This window comes from Rattus norvegicus, chromosome 13 (assembly GCF_021556685.1).
Source record: "Rattus norvegicus strain SHRSP/BbbUtx chromosome 13, alternate assembly SHRSP_T2T, whole genome shotgun sequence".
In the NCBI taxonomy this organism is placed as follows: Eukaryota; Metazoa; Chordata; class Mammalia; order Rodentia; family Muridae; genus Rattus; species Rattus norvegicus.
In genome coordinates, this window is record NC_141546.1 from 94,039,628 (window position 1) to 94,066,804 (window position 27,177).

The following is a 27,177-nucleotide window of genomic DNA, read 5'->3' on the forward strand; positions in this document are numbered from 1 at the left end:
GAAGGTGTGGTCTTGTTGGAGGAAATGTGTCACTGTGGGCGTGGGCTTGGAGACCCTCCTCCTAACTGCCTGGGGATGCTTAGTCTGTTCCTGGCTTCCTTCGGGTTAAGATGTAGAACTCTCAGCTCCTCCTGCATCATGCCTGCCTGGATGCTGCCATGCTCCTGCCTTAATAATGAACGGAACCTCTGAACCTGTAAGCCAGCCCCAATTAAATGTTGTCCTTTGTAAGAGTTGCCTTGGCCATGGTGTCTGTCCACAGCAGTAACACCCTAACTAAGATAGTGGGAATCCGAGGCCACACACAGGCCATCTCCCAGCATTCAGAGCCTCGTGACCAACAGAGCCAGGTGTGGGCCACTGTCTGCAGCTGCTCTAACTTAGTGCTTTGTTGCAGTTGGCACAGGAAGCCTGGGAATGTATCCTCATGGGTGTAGCTACTCTGTATCTGAGCATTGTGGGAAAGCCCAAGGCATCGTGGGAAAACCCAAGACCTTTGCTTCTTGTGACAAAGGAGATACTACACCGATCTCCAAGCTGGAACTTCTCCAGGCTGAGTCACTTTGTTAAGACCCTTAACAAAACTTAGGCCTTCCCTCCCACTCCATCTGCCTGGCTAGTTCTCCTTCCCCAGACCATTGCTGTGCCAGCCGCCCCTCTGTCCTAGCCCCCGGGTGTCATCCAGCTCCAGGTGTGGCTGAGCTTAGCCTCCTGACTTGATTTACCTGCTGCTCCAGCACCCCCGAATCCAAGCAGCAGAGCATTCTCAGCCCTGGACGCTCTCACCAGTGGACAGGTGTTGATTACAGCTCTGTTCCGAACCTTCTTAGCCCTGTCGTACACAATGGCAGACACACTCTCAGGCCCCTTTGCTGTCAAAGCTCGAGCACCAGCCCTGGGGTAACAGCAGCGGGCAAGTTCAGAACCCATGGGGTAAAAACCATGTCGGCTTTTACTACCTGGCATGTCTCGCCTTTTGACATTGTGACGGTACCTTGTCATCTACAAATTTCTTGGACCACCTTCATAGCTAGCCTGGGACGACGCCTGTGAGTCACAGGCTATACATAATCTGCAATCATGGAGACCGAAACTGATTTCAATAACCTACATGGTTCACACAAACATGCTGGGTCCTGAACACACTTGGCTAATTCGAGAATGTGCTTCGTCAACAATTAAAACCCTGGAAGCCATAGGCAAACTACCACAGGCTGCAGTCAACTCACAGGGTTTCTGTTTCTGTCCCCACCTCCTGTGTCACCACAGAAACTCAGGCATACCTAATGTGACTTACTCTCCGCCTGAAATTTGAATTTAACTGGGTATCTTATGCTATTTTATCTTTAGATTTACCGCAGCTGTCTTAAGCATTCCACAAAAGACATTTTACACAGATTTCAATGAGGCTTGCACCAAGCCTAAAGTTTAGGACAGTGAATAGAGCCCAGCCAACCTCGTGCATAAGGGCTACTGGCTACTCCAGCTTTCCCCCTCCCCCTCCCTCTCCTCCCTACTCCCCTCCCCCTGACCATCTCTCTCCCTTTTTCTCTTTCCTTCCATCCCTCTGTCCATGTCCTATTCCTCTCTCCTTTCTCTCTCTCTTTCTCTGTTCTTCTCTGTCCCCCTCCTTTCTCTGCCTCTACCCCTTTTCCAGGCCCCTGTCTCTTCCCCCAGGAAACTTCCTTTCATACCAAACCTGTCCCATGTACTAAGCATGTCCCCTCAGGGGAATGCCTTGGAGGCCTGGGGCTACTGAGATGCTCCCTCCCACCGAATTCTATCACCCTTTATAAAACATGACAAAGATTGCAGCAATAGGCAGGAGAAAGGGAACCTTCCAGATGTTGCTATAGCCAGAAGTTCCACCTACAGATCTGAGCTTGCATTGCAGGTGTTGGGAGAAAATGTATCATCAAACAGTACCGCCTCTGGGCCATGAAATGTGGTCTTCACACACAGGAAAGGAACCCTGGCTGAGAAGCGGCTGAAGGTCGGACTAGGAGAAGCATAGTCTGCACTGTAGGGTTTTGTCGTTTTGGGTTTTCTAAGCTCTTGGCTTAGAGCTGGCCTGAGCTCTAACTCACTGAGATCCACCTGCCTCAGGGCCACACACCACCACTTTAAGGCACAAGGTACAGTTTGTGGGCTTCCCTGAGAGAGCTGAAATGCACAGCTGCAGTGTTTGTCCCTTTGTTCTTACTGCCAAGCCCGCCCTCCAGTCCCTCCTCCCCTCTCTCAGGCCACTCTGTCCTCCTCCTGGACTCTCACCCCAAACACCAAGCCATCAAGTAGCTGAGAGCTGAAAGGACTTGTGACTTAGGACACAGACCACGATGACTAGGTACCGCTCACAGACTACCTACCTCTCCGCATATCTCAGCGTCGACAAGGTCTCCTCGTAGCAGATGTCAGCGGGACTTAGGGCTGCAATCTGGAAAGGGCCCAGCAGACTTTCATCACCAGGAGTTTATTACCATGGTTGCTATTACAGTAGCCAATGCTGAGGCTGGGAAGACGACGCAGACAGTAGAGTACCCGCTTTGCAAGCGCCAGGTACTGAGTTCGATACCAGAACCCACATAAATATGCCACATGTGCTGGTACTCACTCGTCAAGCAGAGACAGGAGGATCCATGGAGCTCACTGGACAGTGGTCTAATTGGTGAGCTCCAGGCCAACAAGAAGCCCAATCTCAAAGGAAGTAGATAGCATTCCTGAGGGTGGCCCTCCTGAGGTTGTCCTCTGTGCACACACATACGCGCGCGCACACACGCACACACACACACACACACACACACACACACACAGGCACGCAGAGGCATTCCTACCTGTGCACACACAGGAACCTCATGCACACACATGCTGATGAAAAAATAACTCACAAAACAGTTGACCTTATGAAATTTTCAGCACTGTTTGAAATTTTAATTACTTTTAAAGGATTGTTTAGTTATTTTATGTGTATGTTTTGCCTGCATGTATGTGTGTGTACCACGTACGTGTCTGGCCCCTGTGGAGGTCCAAAGAAGGCTTCACATTCCCTGGGATTGGAGTTACAGATGGTTGCGAGCCATCACGTGGGTCACGAGAATCAAAACCTGGTCCTCTGCAAGAGCAAGAGCTCCTAACCATAAAGCATCTTGTCACATCTCTGAACTTTAAGTTGTTAAAACATAAATTTATTTTTACATTTATTTATTTGTGAGTGTGTGTGTGTGTGTGTGTGTGTGTGGCACTGTGTCAGTCAGAGGACAACTTACAAGAGTTGGTTCTCTCCCTCCACTCTGTGGATTCTAGGAATAGAACTCAGGCTGTCAGGATTGGCCACAAGCACCTTTTCCCGCTGAGCCATCTCACTGCCCTGTTGGAATTTTACCACCCAGAAAACTCTGCCTAGAGAAAACTACCACAGCTAAAGTCACCCATACGATAACTGGACGTGGAATTTGAGCCTGCCACTGGCTAACTCAGTCCCCATCCTGCTGACTCTGCCTCGGACTCTTAGTGCTGGGTCCTCTGCAATGTCCTCAGGAAATTGAGGGAGCACTGGATGTTAGCAGGACAGAGAGAAAGCGGTTTGCTAGTTCCAGATCCTGTGGAGAGCATGGTGATTGCTCCTGTGTAGCTTCCTGTCAGTGAGCTAAGCACCTGGGGAAATCAATCTACTGCTGAAAAGGATTTCTCTTGCCTCAGACTCCTAGCGGATTCCGCTCCTCCAGACAGTTAGGCAAGAGCACCACAGCACCCAAGGTGGACTTGGGATTGGTATCACCTATGTCCAGGGCAGGTCTTTCTTCTTTGCTAAATCCTCTTTGGAGACACTGTCACAGACCAGGACGGAGGTAGGGTATGATTTGGTAACCTCCTAGGTGAAGCAATGCAATATTGTGAAAAGAGCGCTAGGATTTTAAGAGACTGGGACTTCTGCTGGACCTCACAGCCAAAGTTAATAATCTATCTTGGGGACACCTAAGACTTAAGGCTGCCCTGTTCAGCTGGTTTGTTCTGCCTGCCTTTAAGAGAACAATGTAACCACCAACCTACCTGGCCTTGGGTTTCCCTTGTGACCATTGTTTACAACTTAAGATAACACACAGCTGCAACCTTGAATTGTGCACCCTTCCGAGGTCCTGATGGGAACAATGCAGGAGTATCGAGGTCCTGACTGGGAACAATCCAGGAGTATCGTTTGCTGAAAGGCACACATACAGAAGTTGGAAGTGGCTTTTTGAAATCTACCATAACGTTTGAAGGCATTGTGGATACAGGCTGCTAAAACCACAGTGGATGGAGTTCTCTCTGTTGTCTGAATGGGCGAGCTGAAATCTGTTGGAGCCAGTGACTTAATCCCTTTTAAGAGACCTTGGCTGAAATTGGGGCTGGTGTCCTGGAGCTTGGAGCTTGACTGTGGCCATTCTGTGTTTGAGCCTGGAATGCTCATCAACACTCACCCCTACCTCCCTTTCCCCGATATTTTATCACTACCGAGCTACAGTGGGGGCAGGGGATGGCTCAGTGGTAGGAGAAACTCTTAGAACCTACACGTCTATAATTGCAGCACCTGACAGACTGAGGCAGGAGCATTCCTCAGCGCTCTGTTCACTTATATATTGTAATGTTAAATCTTGTACCCCAGCTTTTGTTGTGCAAATCTTGTTCCTTAATTTAAAATTATTGGTTAAATAAAAATGGCTCCAATTACTGGAGGGATTAGAGGTAGGCAGGCTGAGTTTGGAGAAAGTGGAGAAGAATGAGAAAGAAAGAGGAGAAGGTGCCAGGGGAGGAGATGGACCAATGAACACATGGCCAGGAGAAGCAGCAAGTACCTGGGGTACACCGCTGGGAGGTAGGCAGGCCACACACACACACACACACACACTCACACACACACATACACACTCACACACACTCACACACACTCACACACTCACATACACTCACACACACTCACACACACCACACACACTCACACACTCACATACACTCACATACACTCACACACACTCACACACCCCACACACACTCACACACTCACACACTCACATACACTCACACACACTCACACACACACCACACACACTCACACACTCACATACACTCACACTCACACACATACACACTCACACACACTCACACACTCACATACACTCACACACACTCACACACCCCACACACACACACTCACACACTCACACACACACTCACACACTCACATACACTCACACACACCACACACACTCACACACTCACATACACTCACACTCACACACATACACACTCACACACACTCACACACTCACATACACTCACACACACCACACACACACCACACACTCACATACACTCACACACACACTCACACCACACACACACACACACACACACACACACACACACACACACACACCACCCAGTAATTGTCAAAACCAAATAAAATAACCATAGTCGGAATCTCATTTCTTTGTAAGCTAGTCGGGAATAAATTCAAAATAGTCGTACTACATTTTGGTGCACCTTACTCTGGGCACAGAACCAAACTATCTGAGACAAATTAGGCGATAGAGAGGCACACCCTTCCCCAAAAATGCAGCCTCGAAACTACCATAGAACGAAATACAGATACTGCTTGGGACCAGCCAACTGCAGCACTCCCGATGGCTGCATGGTCCCATAGCATCAGAGCCTGCACCACAGAGAGCTTCCAGAGGCTCCCTCCCAGCACAAGGCTCAACTGCAGGCGGGGACACAGCCCTAAACACCCGTTTTTCACTGGCGCAGCATCTGATACCAGCATCCGGAGCTCAGCCCCTCCTGCCTGTGCTCACTTCCTGTGTCCCCGAGTCGCCGGTGCCTGGAATTGGTTCACAGGCTGCGGGTTGCAGTTTGGGCCCAAGCCCTGAGACAGCCACACCAGGGGCTCAGAGCGGGACTCACGCCATTTTTCCAATAGAGAAAAGGTCATAACCGGTCATGCATAGGAAACAGAAGACAACATCTGCTCGGGAGAACAAAAGCTATGGAGTTTTTTTCTACAATCAGCCCCTCCCTACAAATAAAAAACAAAACAAAACAAAAAAAACAAACAAACAAAAAACCGGAAACCCCTGCAGTGTCCTGAATCGAACACCAGAGGGAGACAAAAGCACAGAAAACTCCAGGTCAGGTACTAGGGTTACAAGTTGGAAAGAAACACATTAAAGATGATAAACATGATAAAGACCTTTTGGAATTTATGTAATAATATTTGAATAGTTCGAAAGGGATGGATCTAGAGGAAATTGGCACCTTGCCAGTTGTAATTATTGCATTGTTAGGCTTCAGTCTTGTCCTAATAAGCATTTTACTTTGCTAGGCCTATTTTTTTTTTTTTTTTGGTTCTTTTTTTTTTTTTTCCCCGGAGCTGGGACCGAATCCAGGGCCTTGCGCTTTCTAGGTAAGCGCTCTACCACTGAGCTAAATCCCCAGCCCCTTGCTAGGCCTTTTTAATAAACAAGGTCTGAAAAAATTTCACAAGCCTTAGAAAAAGGATTACAAAACAGAACGAAAACAATGTCAAAACTAGAGGGGAGAGAACTGAAAGTTATAAATCAGAATATGGAAACTTCAGATGTCCGAGAAGCAGAAAAAGAAAAAGGATTAAAAAAAGTTTAGAGACATGTATTGACGAAATTGAGGAGGATACTAAAATAATAAAGATAGAAAAAACAGAGGAAAATTTAGAGAAATCTATAGGCAAAATTGAGGAGGAGATTAAGATAGTAAAAATACAAGAAAAAGGGGTTGGGGATTTAGCTCAGTGGTAGAGCGCTTGCCTAGGAAGCGCAAGGCCCTGGGTTCGGTTCCCCAGCTCCGGAAAAAAAGAACCCCCCCAAAAAAATACAACAAAAAATACAACAAAAATTGGAGAAGTCCTAGAAGAAAATTTCCAGCTAGTAAGAAAATTTCCAATTAGTAAAATTGAAGTACATACTAAGATGGGGACAGAGAAAGGAAGGGAGAACATATAGCATCACCTTGTAACAAGGGCAGTCTGTTTCTGTTAAAAAACAAAACTAAACTAAACTAAAATGATTTCCCCAGCCTTGATAAGGGAATTGGAAAGAGATGAAGAAAATCTACAGGGTTATGGAGAATTCAGATGTCAACCTATAGAGGCACAGGATGTAAAAAGGCTTAAGGAAGCAATAATGAGGGGTGGGGGATTTAGCTCAGTGGTAGAGCGCTTGCCTAGCAAGCGCAAGGCCCTGGGTTCGGTCCCCAGCTCCGAAAAAAAAGAGAGAAAAAAAGGAAGCAATAATGAACTATGACATACACTCACCATGTGTTAACAGAGACTTAATAACTGGGCCATTGTATAATTCCAAAAGATTGGAGAGCTTTGATGGCAACCATCGGAGAGGTTGGCCCTCAGTTATAATGGCTGACATTGTGAAAAGATGAGGCTTTAATTACTGTCCTGGAACAATGTTGTACAATGGTCTTAAATGTTTGGGACAAGGCTGAACAGGGACGAACTGAATCATTTCGAACTTTTCACACAATTTTTGCAAAGACTTACCACAGCTCTTAATAGAGCAATATCAGATCCAAATGCTAGAGGAAGTCTTAATTGAATCTTTACCTTTTGAAAATGCCACTAACGAATGCAAAAAGGCTATTAGACTATTAAGAGCAAGATCCGTGCCTCTTTATGAATGGATTAAAACTACTGCGGTCACAGAAGCAAATGCTTACAATCCAGTTGTGGTTGGACGAATTACAGGAGATAAAGAAAAACACGATACCCATTGCTCTGGCTATGAAAGATCAAGTCATTCCCTAAGTATCAGATAGCCAAATGGTTCCTGAGGATAAATCCTTCTACAATGGTGTCTTAGGTTTTACTGCTGTGAACAGACACCATGACCAAGGCAAGTATTATAAAGACAACATTTAACTGGAGGTGGTTTACAGGTTCAGAGGTTCAGTCCAGTATCATCAAGGTGGGAACATGGCAGCATCCAGGCAGGCATGGTGCAGGAGGAACTGAGAGTTCTACATCTTCATCTGAAGGCTGCTAGGAGAAGACTGGCTTCCAGGCAGCAAGGATGAGGGTCCTAACACCCAAGCCGGCAGTGACACACCTACTCCAACAAGGCCACACCTCCAAATAGTGCCACTCCCTGGGCCAAGCATATTCAAACTGCCACAAATGGTAATAGTTCTGGGAGAATTTTCCCTTAAAATCTAGAGGATGTGGAAGGACTGGGCATATGGCTTTTAAACGTAGGCCATCCAAGGATAGACAAGGCAATTCCTTAATTTCAGGAAAACTAAGGGGTTTTGCCCGAGGCCACACAAAAAACATGAGCCATTTGCTTCCTGTCCACTAAGGAAGATATTTCTGAAAAACAGTTAAAAAATTCAAGGTCTGATAGGACAAACAGTTGCTCAAAACTCAATTAAGCCACTTAATGAAAACCAAGCATTTCCTAAAGATAAAATGAGATTCTAAGGATATTGAAAAACAGTTATTTTGGCAGACTACTATAAATGATAAAAGTCCAAAGTTAAAATTACAGTCATATGGAATTGATATCAAAGGATCAGTAGATACTGGGGCAGATGTAGCCTTACCATCAAAGGTTCCTGGAATCCAGCTTGGCCACTTCAAAGGGTATCTACTCAGCTCCTAGGGTTTGGTACATTGCCTCAGGTACAACAAAGCCTTAAATGGATTAAACATATAGGACTAGAAGGTCAAATAGGAAAGTTAAGGTCATACGTGGCAGATGCAGCCATGAATTTATGGGGAAGAGATCTATTGCAACAATGGGAAACATGAATTAGCATTCCTCCAACTTCAGAGACAGGCCACAAAAGAGGAGGCATTTCTGTTTTTTAATAAAAGATGTTATCGGGGATGGTTGCAGACTGTCCAGGCTATCAATAGTCATTAATACAGCAGAGACGAACTCTCCAGCCTTGGTTGAGGGAGGTGCTGCTGATAAAACACCAAGACCCTTACCACTAAGGTGGCTGATGTACTCATCTGTTTGGATTGAGCAGTGGCCACTGTCAAATGAAAAATTACAGGCACTAGAACAGCTAGTCCAAGAGCAGCTGGAGGCTCAACACATCAGCCCTTGGAACTCTCCCGTATTTGTCATGGAAAAGAAGTCAGGCAAATGGAGGATGTTGACAGATCTGAGAAAAATCAATAAAATTATTCAGCCAATGGGCTCCTTGCAGCCTGGAATCCCATTGCCTTCCTTGTTAGCTAAGGAATGGCCTATCATAGCGATTGATCTAAAGGATTGCTTTTACACAATCTCTTTACAAGAACAAGATAGAGATTTGCCTTCACAGTGCCTGCGTTTAACCACTCAGTGCCAATTCCAATAGAAAGTCCTGCCACAGGAATGTCGAACAGTCCTACCTTAAGCCAATATTTATACAATAGTCATTGGGAATAATTCATAAACAATTTCTTCAATCCATAATTTACCATTATGTGGATGATACTTTATTGGATGATTCAAATAGAGATATCTTTTTTTTTTTTTTTTGGTTCTTTTTTTTCGGAGCTGGGGACCGAACCCAGGGCCTTGCGCTTCCTAGGTAAGCGCTCTACCACTGAGCTAAATCCCCAGCCCCTCAAATAGAGATATCTTACAATAAATGTTTAATGAAGCAAAAAATTTTTTTGCTTACTGGGGATTACAAATTACTCCTGAAAAAATATAAAGAGGAGATTTTGTTAATTATCTAGGATATAAGATAAATCTGCAGGAAATTTGACCACAAAAGGCACAAATTGAGAGAAACCAGCTAAATACCCTTAATGATTTTCAGAAATTACCGGGAGATATTAACTGGCTTCAGCCTATACTTAGTTTGAGCACCCAAGAGCTGAGTGATTTATTTCAAACCTTGCAAGTGGATAACGAATTAAATATTTGTAAGAAGATTATCAGCTGAAACTGAAAAGGAATTGGCTCTGATAGAAAAGAAACTACAAAATGTCTATGTAGATCGTATCAACCCAAAGATGGCTTGTGTTTTAGTTATCTTGCCTTCTACACATTCTCCCACAGGGATTCTTTTGCAGAGGGAAGATTATATCTTTTTTTTTCTTTTTTTTTCGGAGCTGGGAACTGAACCCAGGGCCTTGCGCTTGCTAGGCAAGCGCTCTACCACTGAGCTAAATCCACAACCCCGAAGATTATATCTTATAAGGAACATTTTTAGCACACAGTGTAAAAAATTGAAGACCTATATATATAAAAGTCTCTGAATTGATTCTAAAAGGAAAAAAAAATGAGACTTTATCGGTTAAACCATCCGAAATTGTGGTACCTTTTACCAGTGCTGAAATTGCCTCATTATGGGCACAAGGTGAGCGATGGCAAAGAACTTGCAGTAATTTTGGGGTGAGAAATTAACAATAAATACCCAAAAAGCAAGTGACTCCAACTTATAAAATGAACTAATTAGATTCCCTCTCATATAATAAAAGGAGCACAAATTTCTGGAGCCCCTACATTTTATACTGATACATTGGGAAAGGCAGGATATAAGTCAGACAGCATTAAGTAAGGTGGTTGAGGGTCCTTATAATTCAGTTCAAAATTCAGAATTATGTGCAATTTTCATGGTGCTATTAGATTTTTCCAGAGTCTCTTAATATAGTAACCGAGTCTCAATATGAAGAAAGAGTTGTTTTGCGTATAGAAACTGCTGAACTTACTCAGAATGATTCCAAATCAATGTCGTTCTTTATTCAACTACAAAAAGTGATCAGAAATAGAGATCACCTTGTATATAACACGTATCAGATACCATACAGGTCGACCAGATCTTCTAGCAAGGTAATGATGAAATTGATCAGCTATCGAGAGGAAGCTTGCTAGAGGCTTCAGAATTTCATTTTTAAAAACACCATGTTAACAGCAAAGGCTTTAAAAGAGAATTTTCTATCACTTGGCAACAAGTCAGGGAGATTGTGAAGGTATGTCTTACTCCTTCTATACATAAACTAATTCTGTTAGCTACGGGAACTAACCCTAAAGGTACCGAAAGAAATGAAGTTTAGCAAATGGATGTGTTTCATTTTACAGAGCTTGGTAGACTGAACTATGTCATTTCTATAGTTTTTGGATTCTATAATCATTGATTTGTTAGACGTTATAGCCATTATGGAAATACATGTACAACTTAAGAGTGGCAGTGTTCCAACTTATGTCTCTAATAAAATGAAGTGATTTTTTTTAATGTATTATGGTTTCAAACATATTACAGGTATACCACACAATCCAACAGGACAAGAAATTGTAGAGAGATCCGATCAGACTTTAAGAGATGCTTAACAAGCAAAAATGGGTAACAAAGACCCCCAGAGACAGATTAATTACATAATGCTTTATTAACTTTAATTTCTTTGAATGTTAGTGAACAAAATACTACGGCTGCTCAGAGATATTGGGTTATAGAAAAATACTACTGAACTAACCCAGCCTGCTTATTATAAAGAAGTCCTAACCTCAGAATTGAAAACAGGAAATCTGTTATGCTGGGAAAGTAGTTATGCCTATTCTTCCACAGGAAAAGAAAAGCTATGGGTTCCTTCCAAGTTGATAAAAATTAGGCATGACAGGGGAAGACCTCCCGAGGATCTCAACTATAAACAAGAAAATCAGAAGGATCAATCAAAATGGTAATGTACAATGTCAAACCCTTTATTAAAACAACTCTGAGAAAGGACTGAAAGAGCTTGAAGGGGCTCGAGACCCCATATCAACAACAATGCCAACCAACCAGAGCTTCCAGGGACTAAGCCACTATCTAAAGACTATACATGGACTGACCCTGGGCTCCAACTGCATATGTAGCAGAGAATAGCCTAGTAAGAGCACCAGTGGAAGGGGAAGCCCTTGGCCCTGCCAGGGCTAGACCCCCAGTGAATGGGATTGTTGAGGGGAGGGCAGTAATGGGGATAGGGTGGGGAAGGGAACACCCACATAGAACGGGAGGGGGATGTTGGCCTGGAAACCGGGAAAGGAAATGTAAATAAGAAATACCCAATTTTTCCTCACTGTCACTCTTCCTTCCGCTCTTCCTCTCTCTCTCTCTCTCTCTCTCTCTCTCTCTCTCTCTCTCTCTCTCTCTCTCTTCCTCTCTTCCTCTCCTGGCTTGACATGATAACCTGTGTGTGTGTGTGTGTGTGTGTGTGTGTGTGTGTGTTTCTTTCATCCTGTAGGCTTTCGCCCGATTCTCGGTACTGTGTCGGTGCTGGCACCGACAAATGGAGGTCCCACCGAGATCGGAGAAGAAAGGGGGTACCACCTACGGGACGTCCCTGGAGCCCGGCCGGCATAGGAGAAGGGACGGATTGGAGGATGCTGCAGGAGTGTGCCAGCTGCCTGAGTGTCTGAAATTCTGTCGTTGCTGCAGTCATTGTGTCCTGTCCCATTGCGGCCTGCGCTCCGACCCTCTGTGCACTGCTGCTTGCTGGAAGCTGCTGTGGACTGGGGAACTCTGCCCTGGTTTTGCAGATCTCAGACATGGTTCCATTGCCTGCTGGTTGCTCCAGAGAAGAATGACCGATCCTGAACTGTCCTGGGAAAGACCTTGACACTTTCGCTGCTATTGTAGCAGCCATTACTGCTGCAGACATTGTGTCTGCAGTGTCTGGAGTTACCCTCCCCCAATCTATTGTTAGGCAAGCACAGTGGGTGAACTTTCTGGAGTAGTTGCTAACAATTGGGAATTCTAAATTTTATTATAGGAGTGGCTTGACTACGGCCCTTGGTGGTAGCAGCTGAGGAGAACCAGATGAGGTGCCCACTACTTATCGGGAGAGGCTCAACTTCCACAATCTCTTAAATTAATGCCATCTGGACCCTGCTCCTTCGCCCCCTGGGCTCAAGTAAGAGGAATGAGAAGATGACCTGATGTAGCTATTCTCAGCGACAGGCAACTTCCTCTGACCCTTGACCAATCTAGACATGGAGCCTTGAGGGCGACAAGGTGGTCCTATGACAGATAAGGCTGGGGTCTGAGAGGTCGATCCTAAGACAGAGTTAGCTACACCCCGTTTAAACGTACGGGCCGGTCAAATGCTCCTCTGCCCAGTTTCTCCCCCAATAAACACACGTATAGCCCAGAACGGTGTGTTACAGCATAAGTTCATTTCTAGCCATTGGGGTGCAGTCCTAACTGCAAGAGTGGCTCGCCATGGCCGAGCTGGGCACTCTGTGAGGCATGTCTGGTCTCTCTCAGACCACTACTTCCACCTAATGGTCTTTTATAAAAGAATAACGGGGGAGATGTAGTGCCATATTGGATTTGGGCCTGGCTGCTTTGTAACTGCATGGCCACAGTTAAGAAGTCATGGGATTGTTGGACAGAGGCCTCTCCCATGTATTTACGGCACAGGAAGAAAAGACCAAGTAGTAAACACCCGGTGTCTCCACTGCATGACCTCTGCTGAGCCCGGCTGATGCCTGTGGAACTGACACACCTGGACCACACCTGGGTGGTGGTCAATTTACTTCTGCCTTTTACTTCCTCAGCCTTTATCCTTGAGATTTAGGCTGGTCTTCTGGGATTTCTCCCTAATTAATTCAGGTCTCATAGTCGGTCTTTTGTTACCGAAGTCACGAAGTCACGAGCCAGGTAGTCACAAGCCAGGGTTTCCCACTGTGCTTCCCAGTTATTTTCTACCTGGAGACTTGGGTATATAAGTGGTGAATAAAGCTTAAAGCTACAGGAGACTCTCACTCTTCTTCCTCACTGTCACTCTTCCTTCCGCTCTTCCACTCTTTCTCTTTCTCTCTCTCTCTCTCTCTCTCTCTCTCTCTCTCTCTCTCTCTCTTCCTCTCTTCCTCTCCTGGCTTGACATGATAAAAAAAAAAAAAGAAAGAAAGAAATACCCAATTTAATAAAGATGGAGAAAAAAAAAAACAACTCTGAAACTAACTGGAACATATAAATGTCCCCAGCCAGAACTTCACCATGCACGGCCAATAAGTTGTTGGCTAGAAAGTTCTCATAACATACCATACTTTCTTATGGCATGAATGGAGACTTATTTTGCAGTCTGATTATATGATCAAACTAACTTCTGAAGAAAGACAGCTGTTTTCCACCTGCACAAATCACCCTTAAATTGATCTTTTCACCCTGCACATTCTGTATAGAACTGCATATTGCTTGTCAAGTATGTATATTGCAGAACGGAAGGCCAGGAGGCAGCCCTGACAGGATTCGCCCCTGGAGATGCTGATATGCTGAGGCTCCCTGTTCTAGCTCCTTGCCTGATCCTGCCACCCTACCTCAACTGCGTAAGATCTGTTTCCTCTAAAAACCCACTTCTGCAACAACTTTAGAATAGCTAGCCTGCTTGGTCCAGCCTTTCAGACTGTTACAGTCAGCACTTCATTTAAGTCTGCACTTTCTCAGCACACAGAGACTGGTTAACAAATGCTACAGCTAGCTTTCTCAACAGTAACCATTTTGCTAATTTCTTGTGCCCCCAGAAAGGAATTATTCTCCCCAATTCAGCAAGAAGCAATTATAAGAAGTCTATCATCCTAGTCCCTTAAATTTGTTTTGTTCATTTTATGAGTTATATATATGCTGTCATTTTTAAGGGATGATTGCAGATAATTATGGTCTTGGATAGGAGAAAACAAAATAGAGAGGTTAGATTTAAGGATTTATTTTCTCTTTTACTTTTTTCTATTTTTCTTCCTTAGGCAAGGGAAAGGGGGTTGGAAGAAAAAATAGGGTAAATAGAAATAATATAAGAAATTAGGTAAATGGGGTTGGGGATTTAGCTCAGTGGTAGAGCGCTTGCCTAGTAAGCATAAGGCCCTGGGTTCAGTCCCCAGCTCCCGAAAAAAAGAAAAGAAAAAAAAGAAAGAAATTAGGCAAATAAGGGTAGATTATTGAATCTACTCTTAAATGAAATGAAAAGAATTTATAGCCATAATCTTACATTGGTAGAGATCTTCATATTTTAGTGCACAGTTGAGGCTACATTTTGTTACATTGATACAGAATTTTGCATATTGATAGAGGTTTAAGGTTTTCATTGGTATAACTCTTTGTATATTGATGCAAAATTTAAAACTAACTTTGTTGCAACATAATATATGTATGTTTCAACTCTTGTATAGGCATCAGGCCTATGCAACTCATTTAAAAATGCAAGGTTTAGGAGGCTGGGGAGATGACTCAGCGGTTAAGATCACTGACCGCTCTTCCAGAGGTCCTGAGTTCAAATCTCAGAAACCACATGGTGGCTTGCAACCATCTGTAATGGGATCTGATGCCCTCTTCTGGTGTGTCTGAAGATAGCGACAGTGTTCTCATATGCATAAAATCAATAAATCTTTAAAAATTAAAAAAAAACATAAAAACACAAGGTTTAGTCCCAGTTCTTTTAATAGCTATTAGAAACTGTTTAGAATAATTAAGTAATACAAGTTAATAGTCAATAAAACTCATGGCCATGTTAGGTGCTAGTCTGTATTATCACATTATTATGCATCCTGGGTTGTACACTGAAATAGGTAGCAGGAGACAGGGAATGTTTGCCTGTTCAGATATGCTATGAATAGAGAGATCCTCTTCAAAAAAAACCTCAGTGACAGATTATTGTAGTCTTCGATTTTTTCAAAACCTACTTTTAATATGGGTTCTAAAATGCTTTAACCTCTCTTTTAGCCCACCATTCAGCAGAGGTAGTGGGGAAAATGTTATTAGGATATGAGGGGAGAGGACCTGTTTAGAAATAGTTCTTTGGAAAAAACCCAATTTGGGTTGTCAGTATATACACCAGTAGTCCAGTTCAGTAGCGTCAGGATAGCAAACAGGAACCAGTAGCCACAGCATGACCTAGCAGAAGCAGCCAGGCCCCTGCCAAATCAGCACAAGTCAACAGGAGTGAACAGAACAAGCAGAAATACCAGAAGAAGTTCTCTTCTCTGCCATTCCTCTCTCAACAAAGTAAAGATCAACGAAGACAGAGACACAAGACAAGAAGTACTACAAAGTTCCTCTATAAGCAATCATGCCCCTGCCACAGTCCACTGGGTCTTATTTATACTCCCTCCAAATATCACATGCCCTCCCGTGGGTCTTGCCTCATCATGTGAGTCTGTCTTAGCAAAACTCCACATGAGTCTGACATTACTCGGCCAGCTGGCCCAAGTCCACAGAAGCGGCAAGAAGCCACCAGAACACCATTGGAAGTTTTTTTGGTGTGTTTTTCTCTATGAAGTCAGGACAAATAATGACAATTAAGGAATGACAAGGCATAACGATACCATCTAGCATGGTGCGCCCTCTGTAGGGTCCTTCTTACATCATGTGTCCTTCCATGTGCCTGCCTTAGCAAAACATCCTCTCATCTGTGTCTGCTTCAGGAAAACACTCCTTCACGTGACTGCCCCAACAAAACACCATCCAACACAACTGACTCTCCAAAGATATCATAAGTTTCCTCTTCAGATTATGGCACCTAAACTTAATTTTATTAATTTGATTGTTTTTGACATTGAGATGTGTCAACTCATGGCAGTACCCCCCCCCCCCCCATTCAACTTGGAAGAAGATGATGAGCATTGAAAAACCTCCATACCAAGTTGCTTCTGTTCTGGCAAGCTAGAGACTAGGCAAAGAAAATGCCCACGCTTCAGCCACAGACAAATCTGTCCAGAAAGGGCAAATGGAAGCAGGGACGTTGACTCCAAGCTCTGCCAAGACAGGGTAAAAAATCTTTCATAATTCCTGTTTCACGTAAGCTCTGTCAAATGTTCTGGACCTGAAAGCTGAAGACAGATGCTCCAACATTATAGACAATATTGGGGACTGTCCAGGTGGTCATCTGTCTCTGTCATTCCTATAATTTTTGGAAGCTGAATCCCTGAGCCTCCAGAACACTTAGATAATATTTATTTTTTTTCAGGTCTCTGATGGAATTGAAGACTAGACAAGTCCACAGTCATAGTCTTACTATAAGCTTAAGTTGTTTACAATTGAAGATGTTCTAGGTGTCTAAGAAGATATTTTTATGATGATAATATATGTTAGGATAGAAATTGATTTAGATATAGAACTCTGAACTCACCAGGATAGGATAGATAATGGAATACTTTTCCCCTGGGTTGCCAAATATGAATAGACGAACTTTTTGAATATGTCTCTTACCTAATAACTTTCATAATTGTTTGATAATTGTTCTACTGTATGATACTTATTATTATAATAAGCACACCCTTTTTATTTAAAGAAAAAAGGAGAAATTTTGAGGTTTACTCTGTTGCTTTTTTTTTTTTTTTTTTTTTGCAATGCCAAAAGTCTAGGCCTGTGAATGAATTCTCATGCTCACCAGCTTTTGTTGTGCAAAACCTTGTTCCTTAATCTAAAAACCATTGGCTAAATAGAAATGGCTACAGCCAATTACTGGAGGGATTAGAGGTTGGCAGCTTTTTGAGTCACCTGGTTGTGTGGGGGTGGATGGAGAAGAGAGGAGATTATGGTCCTCTCTGTGAGAGGAGATGGACCATAAGCACACAGCCAGGGAACATCGCTGGGGAGGTAGCCAGGCCAGCAGTTAGAAGAGTGGATTAGGGGTAACTCCCACACCCAGTAATTGTTAAAGCTAAATGAAATAAGCACGGTGTGAGTCTATTACAATTTATAATAGTTGTACTACTCGGGAGGAATGTGATTTTGAGGCCAGTCTAAGCTATATAGTGCGACCCTGATTTACAACAAGCAAATCCCTCAAACCTCCCCTCATCAGTGTTGCTGATCTGCAGAGGTGTCCTGGTCTCACTGTCTCTGGGGACTAAACTCCTGTCACATCCTTGGGTTTTAATCTGTTGTCTGCCGTGCACAAAGTGTCTGGGTTGCACTGATTTTGTTTCTGTTTTCCTGTTACTGGAAATGGAACCTAGAACTGTATTCATGTTAATGCTGTGCCCAGCGCTATATCCCCAGTGCAGGGAAGTGGTTTTTGTTTTTGCTTGTTTTTTCTCTTTTTTCTTTCCTTTCTTTCTTCCTTCCTTCCTTTCTTTCTTCCTTCCTTCATTCATTTATTTATTTATTTATTTATTTATTTATTTATTCATTTATTTATTTATTTATTTATTTTTTGAGACAGGGTTTCCCTGTGTAGCTCTGGCTGTCCTGAAACCCACTGTGTAGATCACTCACTCTGTGACCTGGCAGACTCACAGAGATCTGCCTGTCTTTGCCTCCTGAGAGCTGAGATTAAAGGCATGTGCCACCACCATCCAGCAGGAATGATGTTTTATTCCAAGTTCTTGGTGTACGTGCCATTGAGATCCACAAATAACTGACACCCCGAAAGACTTGAAGATGACCTATTTTGTTTGGAGTCCCAGGCTTGCCTCCCCAAACTCCACAACCCCTACTTCCCACCCTTTACCCTTTCCCACCCCGCACCCTTCACCCCATACCCCCTACCATATCCAACAAATTCCATTTCCTCCCTCTTCCTCCAATTCCACCCACTTAGAAAGCCTCTGAGCAGAGAAGGCACCCAAAATATCCCAGTCCCACATTTCTGACAGGTGTTCCGACTCCCCCCGCCCCCCGCCGAGGTCACAAGCCACCACCCCACCTCACATCCCCCCGCCCCCCATAAGATGCTCCCACAGCATACTGTGACGTCTTCAGGTTTCATCCCCAGAGACTGGTGAACTCCCTAGAGACCATTCCCACATACACTTTCCTTTTTTAACTTTTAATTCGACCGAATTGGCTCATTTCTTCAGTGGAGAAAACCTATCGCTTTTAGGCAACTGTTCGTGATAAAAAGCGAGGGCGTGTATTACAGTGAGTCTCAGAGAGAGAGAGCGTTTACCCAGTTTTGTTCCATTCTACGGCGGGACAGCAGAGGGCCCCTGGTTTAGCGTGGCTGCACCTCACGGTCAACTCTCAGTGATTGCACAACTGCCTATCAACTACCTGCCTTACCACAGAATGCTAGTAGTATTATTGTTAATTCTGTCTTACAGCATAAACAATTATATATAATATTCCATGCTGGAGGCATGGCTCAGTGGTAGAGCACTTGTCACAAAACAGAGACAAATGGAAGCAACATATAGTCCACATACCATAGCGAAAAGCTGCAGCAAAGAATAAATAAAATATTTAATATTGTGGAAGCCTTGTCACACACGCAGTGGACGGGCATTGAGGGCTGTGAAATTTCATGGAGGGCAGGCCCAGGTTGTTGAGAGTGATTTCAGCCATCGACCACTAAGAGCGGAGCAATGTCACGTGCTCTAAGAATGTTCTTACCAGTGTTGTCCGGCTGTTTCCACCCAGAGCTGACTGGAGCAGTTTGGTCAGAACAGAATCCCTGTAGGGAATATGCAGAACTTTCTTCCCCATGGCCAAGTCAGCCAGAGCACTGGGTGCAAGGCAAAAGCATAGAACGATCAGTAGGAGGGAAAAGAGAGAAACTGCCTCCCAAGGGTTAAGCTGGAGATGGCTCGTGCATCCCTGCTGAGAACCCGTGTTGTGGTTTGAAGGCCACCCCGTGGGTCAGTGCTCCCACTACAGGTAAACCGAGTAAACCGCTCTGTGGATAAACCTCACAACCCCCACCCCATAGGTAAGCCACCCTCTGGGTAAGCCACTGCTCATTCTCCCTCCAAGAGCCACCGTGCTTTTCCTCACTCTAAAACCATGAGCCAAGCTAAATCCTTCCTCCCTGAAGTGACTTTATGTCAGGGAGAAGAAGACAACACACCCTGTAAAATGAGAATAACATAGACTATCTCGCAGATACTTGTGTGAGAGTATCCAAGTAAGAAAGGACGTAAGCCTCGGGTACACAGCCTCATTTACACAAAAGATAGCGGCTGCAGAGAAGGTACCAAGCCTGTACTGCTCATCTAGAGAACTCCAGATTGAACCACATAAGTAGCTTATGGGGATCTGACGCCCTCTTCTGGCCTCCATGAGCACCTGCACTCATATGGGCATACCCACACTCCTAAACACAGACATACACATAATTTAAAATCTTTTAAATTATAAAACTCAAGACTATTAAAAGTCAGTTTGTTTTGGTGGTGTAACAACAGTGAGGGGGTGTGTTCCACAAGGGGTGTGTGTGTTTGTGTTTCTGTGTTCTAACAGGGAGCGGTGTGTCCCGATGGGGAGGGGAGTGGCGGGGACTCGTGATTTCTAGAAGTCTTTTATATTTTGACATGGGTGCTAATTAAATGTGTGTGTGTGTGTGTGTGTGTGTGTGTGTGTGTGTGTGTACAAGTATATATTAATTTGTTGAACAGAGGATTTAAGATCTATGTACTTCAAACTAAAAACAAATCAAAAAGTGTATGTCACTGTGATTTTTACCCTAATTAATGATTTTTTTTAAGTTACTTTCAGAAGGAAAGATAGCACCTTATCTTTTTACAGGAAGTCATGCCACCAGCACTCGGAAGATCAGGATCGGGCCCTGCACCTTGCCCAGCAGCACAGTAGAGCTGGTCCTGGTGGCATCGGGGAGGGTGAGTCAGCCCCAAAGGCATCAAAACCGGAGAGCTGGCCTTGCGCCTTGCTGACTGCAGCACTGAGTGGGCTAGCCAGGGCAGTGCTGGAGAGTTCACCCTGCTGGTGTGGGCGTGGGAGAGCCGGTGGGAGATCCCCGGCTTTGAGTTGGCTCACCCCAACATCTATCTACTCCATCTACGAACTGCTGAACTGTGTGGAAGGGCCGGTCCTGCAGATCCAAAGCTGCAGGAGCTCCAAGATACAGGGCCACAACAGGAAAACCAAGAGTCGGGATGAGGATTCAGTATTGATTCTGTAGCAGAAGCCAGAGGCCTCGAACCAGACCATGACTCATTGCTTTGAACATTTGCTAGTAAAGATGTGTGGACAAAAGGATATACCGTGTGACATACTGAGACACACCAAAGCTTCCACAGTGACATTTTTGCTTTGTTTTGTTTTGGGGGGAGTTTGCAAAGATTGGGTGGATATGAAGAGAGGAGGAGGCCAGTGGGATTGGAGTGCATGATGTAAAACTCACAAAGAACCAATAAAAAGGTTTTAGAAAAATGTGCCCCATATGTGCACTAATATTCATGTGATAAAGTAGGATAGGAGAGGGCTGGAGCATGCTCACTGAATGACGTCTGGAGAGTGGAGCTCAGATTGCAGCATCCGCACAAAAGTCAGGCAGGTGTGGCAGCAGAGGTAGAGACCAGGGAGCTCCCCGGGGAACCCCAGGGAATCTGCTTAGCTGGACTAACGGAACCAGCCAGCTCCATCTTCAACAAGAAACCCTGCCTCTAAATACAGTGGAGAGAGTTGAGGAAGACGCCCCACGTCTCTTGTCTCTGCACATAGGTGTGTATGCAGGTGCACACATACACTCACAGGTGTGGCCACAAACATAGAAAGAAAAAACAAAGAAAGAAAGGGGGGGAAAAGGAAGAAAGGAGGTGAACTAGCTGGTTTTGTGTGTCAACTTGACACAAGCGGGAGTTATCACAGAGAAAGGAGCCTCCCTGGAGGAAATGCCTCCATGAGACCCAGCTGTAAGCATTTTCTCAATTAGTGATCAAGGGTAGCAGGATCCCTTGTGGGTGGTGCCATCCCTGGGCTGGTGGTCTTGGGTTCTATAAGAGAGCAAGCTGAGCAAGCCAGGGGAAGCAAGGCAGTAAGTAACATCCCTCCCTGGCCTCTGCATCAGCTCCTGCTTCCTGCCCTGCTTGAGTTCCAGTCCTGACTTCCTTTGGTGATGAACAGCAATGTGGAAGTGTAAGCTGAATCAACCCTTTCCTTCCCAACTTGCTTCTTGGTCATGATGTTTGTGCAGGAATAGAAACCCTGACTGAGACAGGAGGAACAGTAGTCGGGGAGGGGGTAGAAGCTCCAAGAGGAGAGGGGAGGAAAAGAATTCTGCACCAACTAGTTCTTGTGTTGATCAGGTGAATACTTATTTTATTAGTGTTATTTTGTTAAGTGTTAATTAGTTTTGGAGTATACAGGAGGGCAGGGGATGAATCAATGCCAATGAATTGTGAAATAAAGGTTATTGTTAATCTAATCTTATTTCTCTTACCTTGGTAGGTTTTGGAGCTGGGCATAGGATCCAGGTCTTGGACTGGCTGGAGCATCACCCTCGGTTCTTTTATATGTCATTGTGGAGTGTCACATTGGGTTGGTGTGAATGAGAATCACCCCCATGCCTTAAATGCTTGGTCCCCATTTGGTGGAACTGTCTGGGAAGGACTAGGAGGTGTGGTCTTGTAGGAGGTGCATCACTGGGGGATAGCTTTGAGGTTTCAAAAGCCCACAGCATTTTGGTTGGCTCTTTGCACTTCCTGCTTCTACATCAAGATGTGAGCTCTCAGCTGCTGCTCCAGTGCCATGCCTGCCTGATGCCATGTTCCCCACCATGATGGTCACAGACTCATCCCCTGAAACTGTTAAGTGCCCAATAAGCTATTTCTTCTATAAGTTGCCGTGGTCATGATGTCTCTTCAGAACACATACCTGATGACGTTCCCTAAATTGGTTAGGCTTAAATTGACCCTTGATCCTTCCCTCAGACGGTCTCCTTCAGACCCTGATGATCTCTGCCTCTCGCTCCCTGCCAAGTCCACCATGTTGATGCTGGATTGTTTGGTGAGAGCTGTGTCCAGGAAAACCTGTAGAGACACGATGCCTCAGGCTGTTAGGTTGATGTCTGGGAGACAGACTGGTCCACAGGCTTACATGGTTCCTCAAGGTGTTATCTCAGGCTCCAAAAATAATAGACCAGTGACAGCTGGCCCTGAAGGTCTGTCCCTGCTCAGAGACAGTGACTGTGCTGCCTTCCAGGTCCAAGTGTCCTGCCGCCTCTCTCCAGTTCTGCAAAGCTCTTTACAGAGACACATTGGACAGCAGGCATTGGGCAAGCATTTTGTTTTGTTGTGTTGTGTTGTTTTGAGACAGGATGTCTCAGTGTAGCCCTGGCTGTCCTGGAACTTACTCTGTAAACCATGCTGGCCTCAAACTCACTTACCCCTAGAATAAGAACTTCAGAAAACAGGGAGAACTACATATGCGGAATGTGCAATCTACTAATGTGGTAAAATTCATCCCGGGAATGTACTTAAACTGTACAAAATTCTCCCCTCTCTTTCCCGATTACCTTAGCCCACTGGTCCACTCTGGAAGGACTCACTGAACTAGCCCCACTCTGCCCAGCCCGGGAGCCTGTGGCAGAGAGGATCCTACCTGCTTGAACCGGATGGCGATTAGCATGTGGGACCGGCTGCTGCTGGCGTTCATGTTGGTGGACGCTGTCATCCTGATTTTTGATCCTTGCTCCACCAGCTTCTCAATTTGTACAGAATCCTCACAGGGCACCCACTTCAGACCTTCCACAAAAAACCCCAGCCGTTGATCCTCCCTGACTCTTAACCCTCCGGGAGCTTTGGTTCGCGACAGCAAATCCCTGATCTGTGGGAGGAAAGAGGAGAAGGAATGGGATGCTGTTTAAGAAGGTGGATTTCATCTCTTTCCTTGTTATATCACTGCCTGCAAAATTTTCCATGCTCTCTAAATAAGCCTGATGTAATCTGATTAATACTGAGTCTCTATAGGGGCCAGACAACCTTACATAACTGTGCTAAGTGTATGGACACGGCACGGAGGTCAGAGGACAGTTTGGAGGTGCTGTTCTCTCTTTGCATCCTTACATGGGTTCAGGACATTGAACTCGGGTCACCAGGCTGGGCAACGAGCACCTTTACCCTCTGAGCCATCCTGCCAGCTCCCAGAAACCTAGCGTTTAAGCTGAGCAATTACTTTTGGAAATGCAGTTTAATTATTTTCAAGAAGCCCCTATCTGAGTTGCTAAGGGTGCTGTGAGAACTTCCTCCTGATCCGTGGGAAGACCTCATGGGATGCTAGAGTACGTGGGCAGAGGGTGTCTTCTGCGGAGCAGGGAAGAGCTGGGGAGGTGGAATGTAAGAAGAAATGTTGACTTTCATATTCTTTGACTATAAACAGATGGTTTAAAAACTTCTATGCTTGAATATGTTTATCTCTATTTACATGAATATTATCTTGGAAACTTCATCATCATCATCATCATCATCATCATCATCATCATCATCATCATCATTATTTATGGCATTAGGATAGAGCCCATGACTTTATCTACCTCTAAGGTACACTGAGTTCTAACTTAGCCCAGACTACAGAGCAGTACTACTCTATCTCTGTCTCAAAAAAAAAAAAAATCAAACAAAAACCATGCTCTTCCTCTTCTCAAGACTGTTGCAGACACAAGTCTACCAACCACGGGCTGTGAGTCGGATCCAAGGCTTTGCCATGACCCTTGAGTTTAGAATGTGTCCCACGCTTCCACACAATCGGGGTGAGGGGATTAAAAGAAAAGTAGCATCTTGTAACGCGTGAGAATGGTGCAGAAAGGGAACCGCGTCCCCAAGCATCCTCACGGGCACAGGTGAGTCGTTTGCGTGTGATGGCGCACATGTTCTCCAGTGCAGAGCCATGTGTCAGACAGCACGGGCTGCAGAGCCTCCAGAGTCCCCTTTAGTCCCCAACAGCATCTCACCTGTGACCATGAGGACTTCCAGATGCATAAAGCCATGACCTTGAACCAAGAAAGGACAGATGTCTGGGAAAGGGGGGATTTGCTGTGGTGATGGTTTGGGTGAGCGTGGCCTCCACAGGCTTCTGTGTTTGGATATTGGATAGCTGGTCCCCAGTTGGAGGAACCATTTGGGAAGGAGTAGGAGGTGGGAGAAGGTGTGTCACTGGGCTGGCCTTTGGTGTCCCCGGTGGCTCTGCTTCCCATTGGTGGGTTCAGAGGTGAGCTCTCAGCTGCTGCTGCTCCAGTGCCATGTCTGCCTCCTTCTGCCATGCTCCCTGCCACAGTGGTAATGGACTCTCACCCCCTGGAAGCTCAAAGAAACCTTTTCTTCTCTGTATTGCCCTGGCTATGGTGTTTATCACAGCAGTAGATTAGTAACTAAGACAGCTGCCATGTGGCTAAGCATAGAGTGTGAAGAACAAGGGCTTTGAGATGGTGTTGGAGAGGCAGGCGGGACACATGCAGTACGGGATGACAGGGGGCCAGAGCCCTTGGTGTTAGTAATTCATGAAGTCACTCAGGTATGTGTGTCAGAGCAGGGGCTCTCCGGGTGGGTGTGGCTCAGTGATAAAGCCTGTGTTTAGTGTGTGCGAGGACCTGGGTTTGATTCTCCACAGAGGAGAATCTCCACAGAATCTGGGGAGGGAGACAGGCAGACAGACAGAAACAGAGAGACAGAAAGAGAGACATACAGAGAGAGATAGATACACACACAGACAGACACAGACACAGACACAGACAGACAGACAGACAGACAGACAGACAGGGCATGTTACCTGTTCGTTGTAGATCTCCAGCATGCTAAACATGACCTGCAGAGAGAGAGCAGTGGAGTGACGTAACAAGGAAACACTAACACTCTCTAGTAAACTGTGTCACACTGCATGGCTCTTAAGGAGTTTTATAAAAAGACACAAATCCGGCTGGGGAGGTGCAAGACCTGAGTTTGGATCCCCAGCACCCACAGAACAAGCCAGTGGTGCTCATGCTTACCTGCAGTTGTGGAGGCTGCAGATAGGGGGCGCTCTGGGCTCGCTGTCGGTCAGTCTAAAACCCAGGGAACTCCAGGTTCTGTGAGAACCCCTTCTCAAGGGAACAAGGTGCAGAGTGATGGAGGTGGACACCCAGGGTCCTCCTCAGGTCTCCACAAGTGTACGCAGAAGCACCTATACCTATCTGCACAGATATGTGTGCGTGCACCCTTGTATCACATACACACGAACACACTCACGTAAGAGATCCAAAACAAACCAAACAAACAAAAACAACAAAAGAACGGATGCAACACAGAGACTGTGGGGCAGGCCTGTATTCCAGCATTCAGGAGGCTAAGGCAGGAAGACTAACGAGATTGGAAGGGGGACGGTGGTGGAGAGGGGAGGGGAGAGGGGGAGGTGGCTTCTGTCACTCAGTGCTGTGGGAGGGTTTTTGGAAGGGCTTTATAGAAATGATTCACTGCTCATACGTCACCTACTAACCCAGGTTTCCAGTAGTTTCTAGGATGGGATCTCATTAGCAACCCATGGGTTCTGCATGTGTGGATTTAACCAGAAATTGGTCAAAACCAGTAACAACTGGAAAAATACGCTGCCTCTGCACCCAACAGCGCAGGCTCTGGTCTCCTTCGTGTTCTGTCTGATCCCTGCTGCCATCTAGAACAAGCGGAGAAGGGCTGTACCTGTGGGTGTTTGCTGACATTTTACTTTCATGTTTTGGAGCTAGTCACACCAGTGATGGCCACCGACATTTAGTGGATCCAAAGTTTGCTCTGGAGGCGTCTGTACTAGGGGCAATAAGAACACCCTTGGCTCTTGGGTGAACTTCAGAGAGCGCTTGTACTCATGCCCGCCTCGGGTTGGGTCCAAGGCCCATCACCGTATATAATGTAATACAATATAGAAATATCTGCCTATTTTAGGACACACCCATAAACCTGAAAATACAGACGATGATGCCTTCCACTTGTGGAAAATGAGAAGATGCAATTCCCAGGAGAAGGGAGTCTAGAATAACGAAGGCATACCTGGGCTTCTAGACTCTCCTTTTGCTTCTCAATAGCTTGGAAGAGCTCTTCACAGACTCTTGGAATAATACCCTTGTTTGCGCCGTAGCCAATCATGGAGTAGCTTTTTCCAGAGCCCGTCTGGCCGTAGGCCAGGAGAGTAGCATTGTAGCCTTGCCAGGCACTGTCTAGAATTCCCCTTCCGATATCGTGGAAGACATCGCTCTGCAAAGGAAACCGTTAAGTGTCACCGGCTGCAGTGGCTCTCTCAAGCATGTCTTCAACACACATATGCATGGGCGCACGCTCACCCGGCACGGCCCTCTCCACAGAACCACAGTCTGTACCTAGGGTGCCACCCGACAGTCCAGTCCATGTGTCAAAGGTTTGGCTCCCAGGCTGGGAGCACTGAGAGGCTATGGGAACACGGGAGTCTTTTTCTGCCTTTTTTTGGTTCAGTTTGAGATCTGTAGTTCCCCCCACCCACTGGCTGAAAACGTAATGGCCTACAACGCGG

At 45.4% G+C, this 27,177-nt stretch overlaps 1 protein-coding gene across 1 annotated transcript in view; it reads right to left on the bottom strand.

Moving 5' to 3' along the window:
• The window catches only part of Kif28 (kinesin family member 28), a 54,759-nt gene that overhangs the window by 18,349 nt on the left and 9,233 nt on the right, over positions 1-27,177 (bottom strand). The window contains exons 3-9 of the mRNA NM_001270385.2: positions 26,682-26,885; positions 25,435-25,470; positions 23,272-23,496; positions 22,546-22,700; positions 19,327-19,438; positions 2,367-2,434; positions 726-832 (exon numbers count right to left, since the gene is read on the bottom strand). Coding sequence (NP_001257314.1) covers positions 726-832; positions 2,367-2,434; positions 19,327-19,438; positions 22,546-22,700; positions 23,272-23,496; positions 25,435-25,470; positions 26,682-26,885 — 907 coding nt within the window. The remainder of the gene's footprint in view (positions 1-725; positions 833-2,366; positions 2,435-19,326; positions 19,439-22,545; positions 22,701-23,271; positions 23,497-25,434; positions 25,471-26,681; positions 26,886-27,177) is intronic.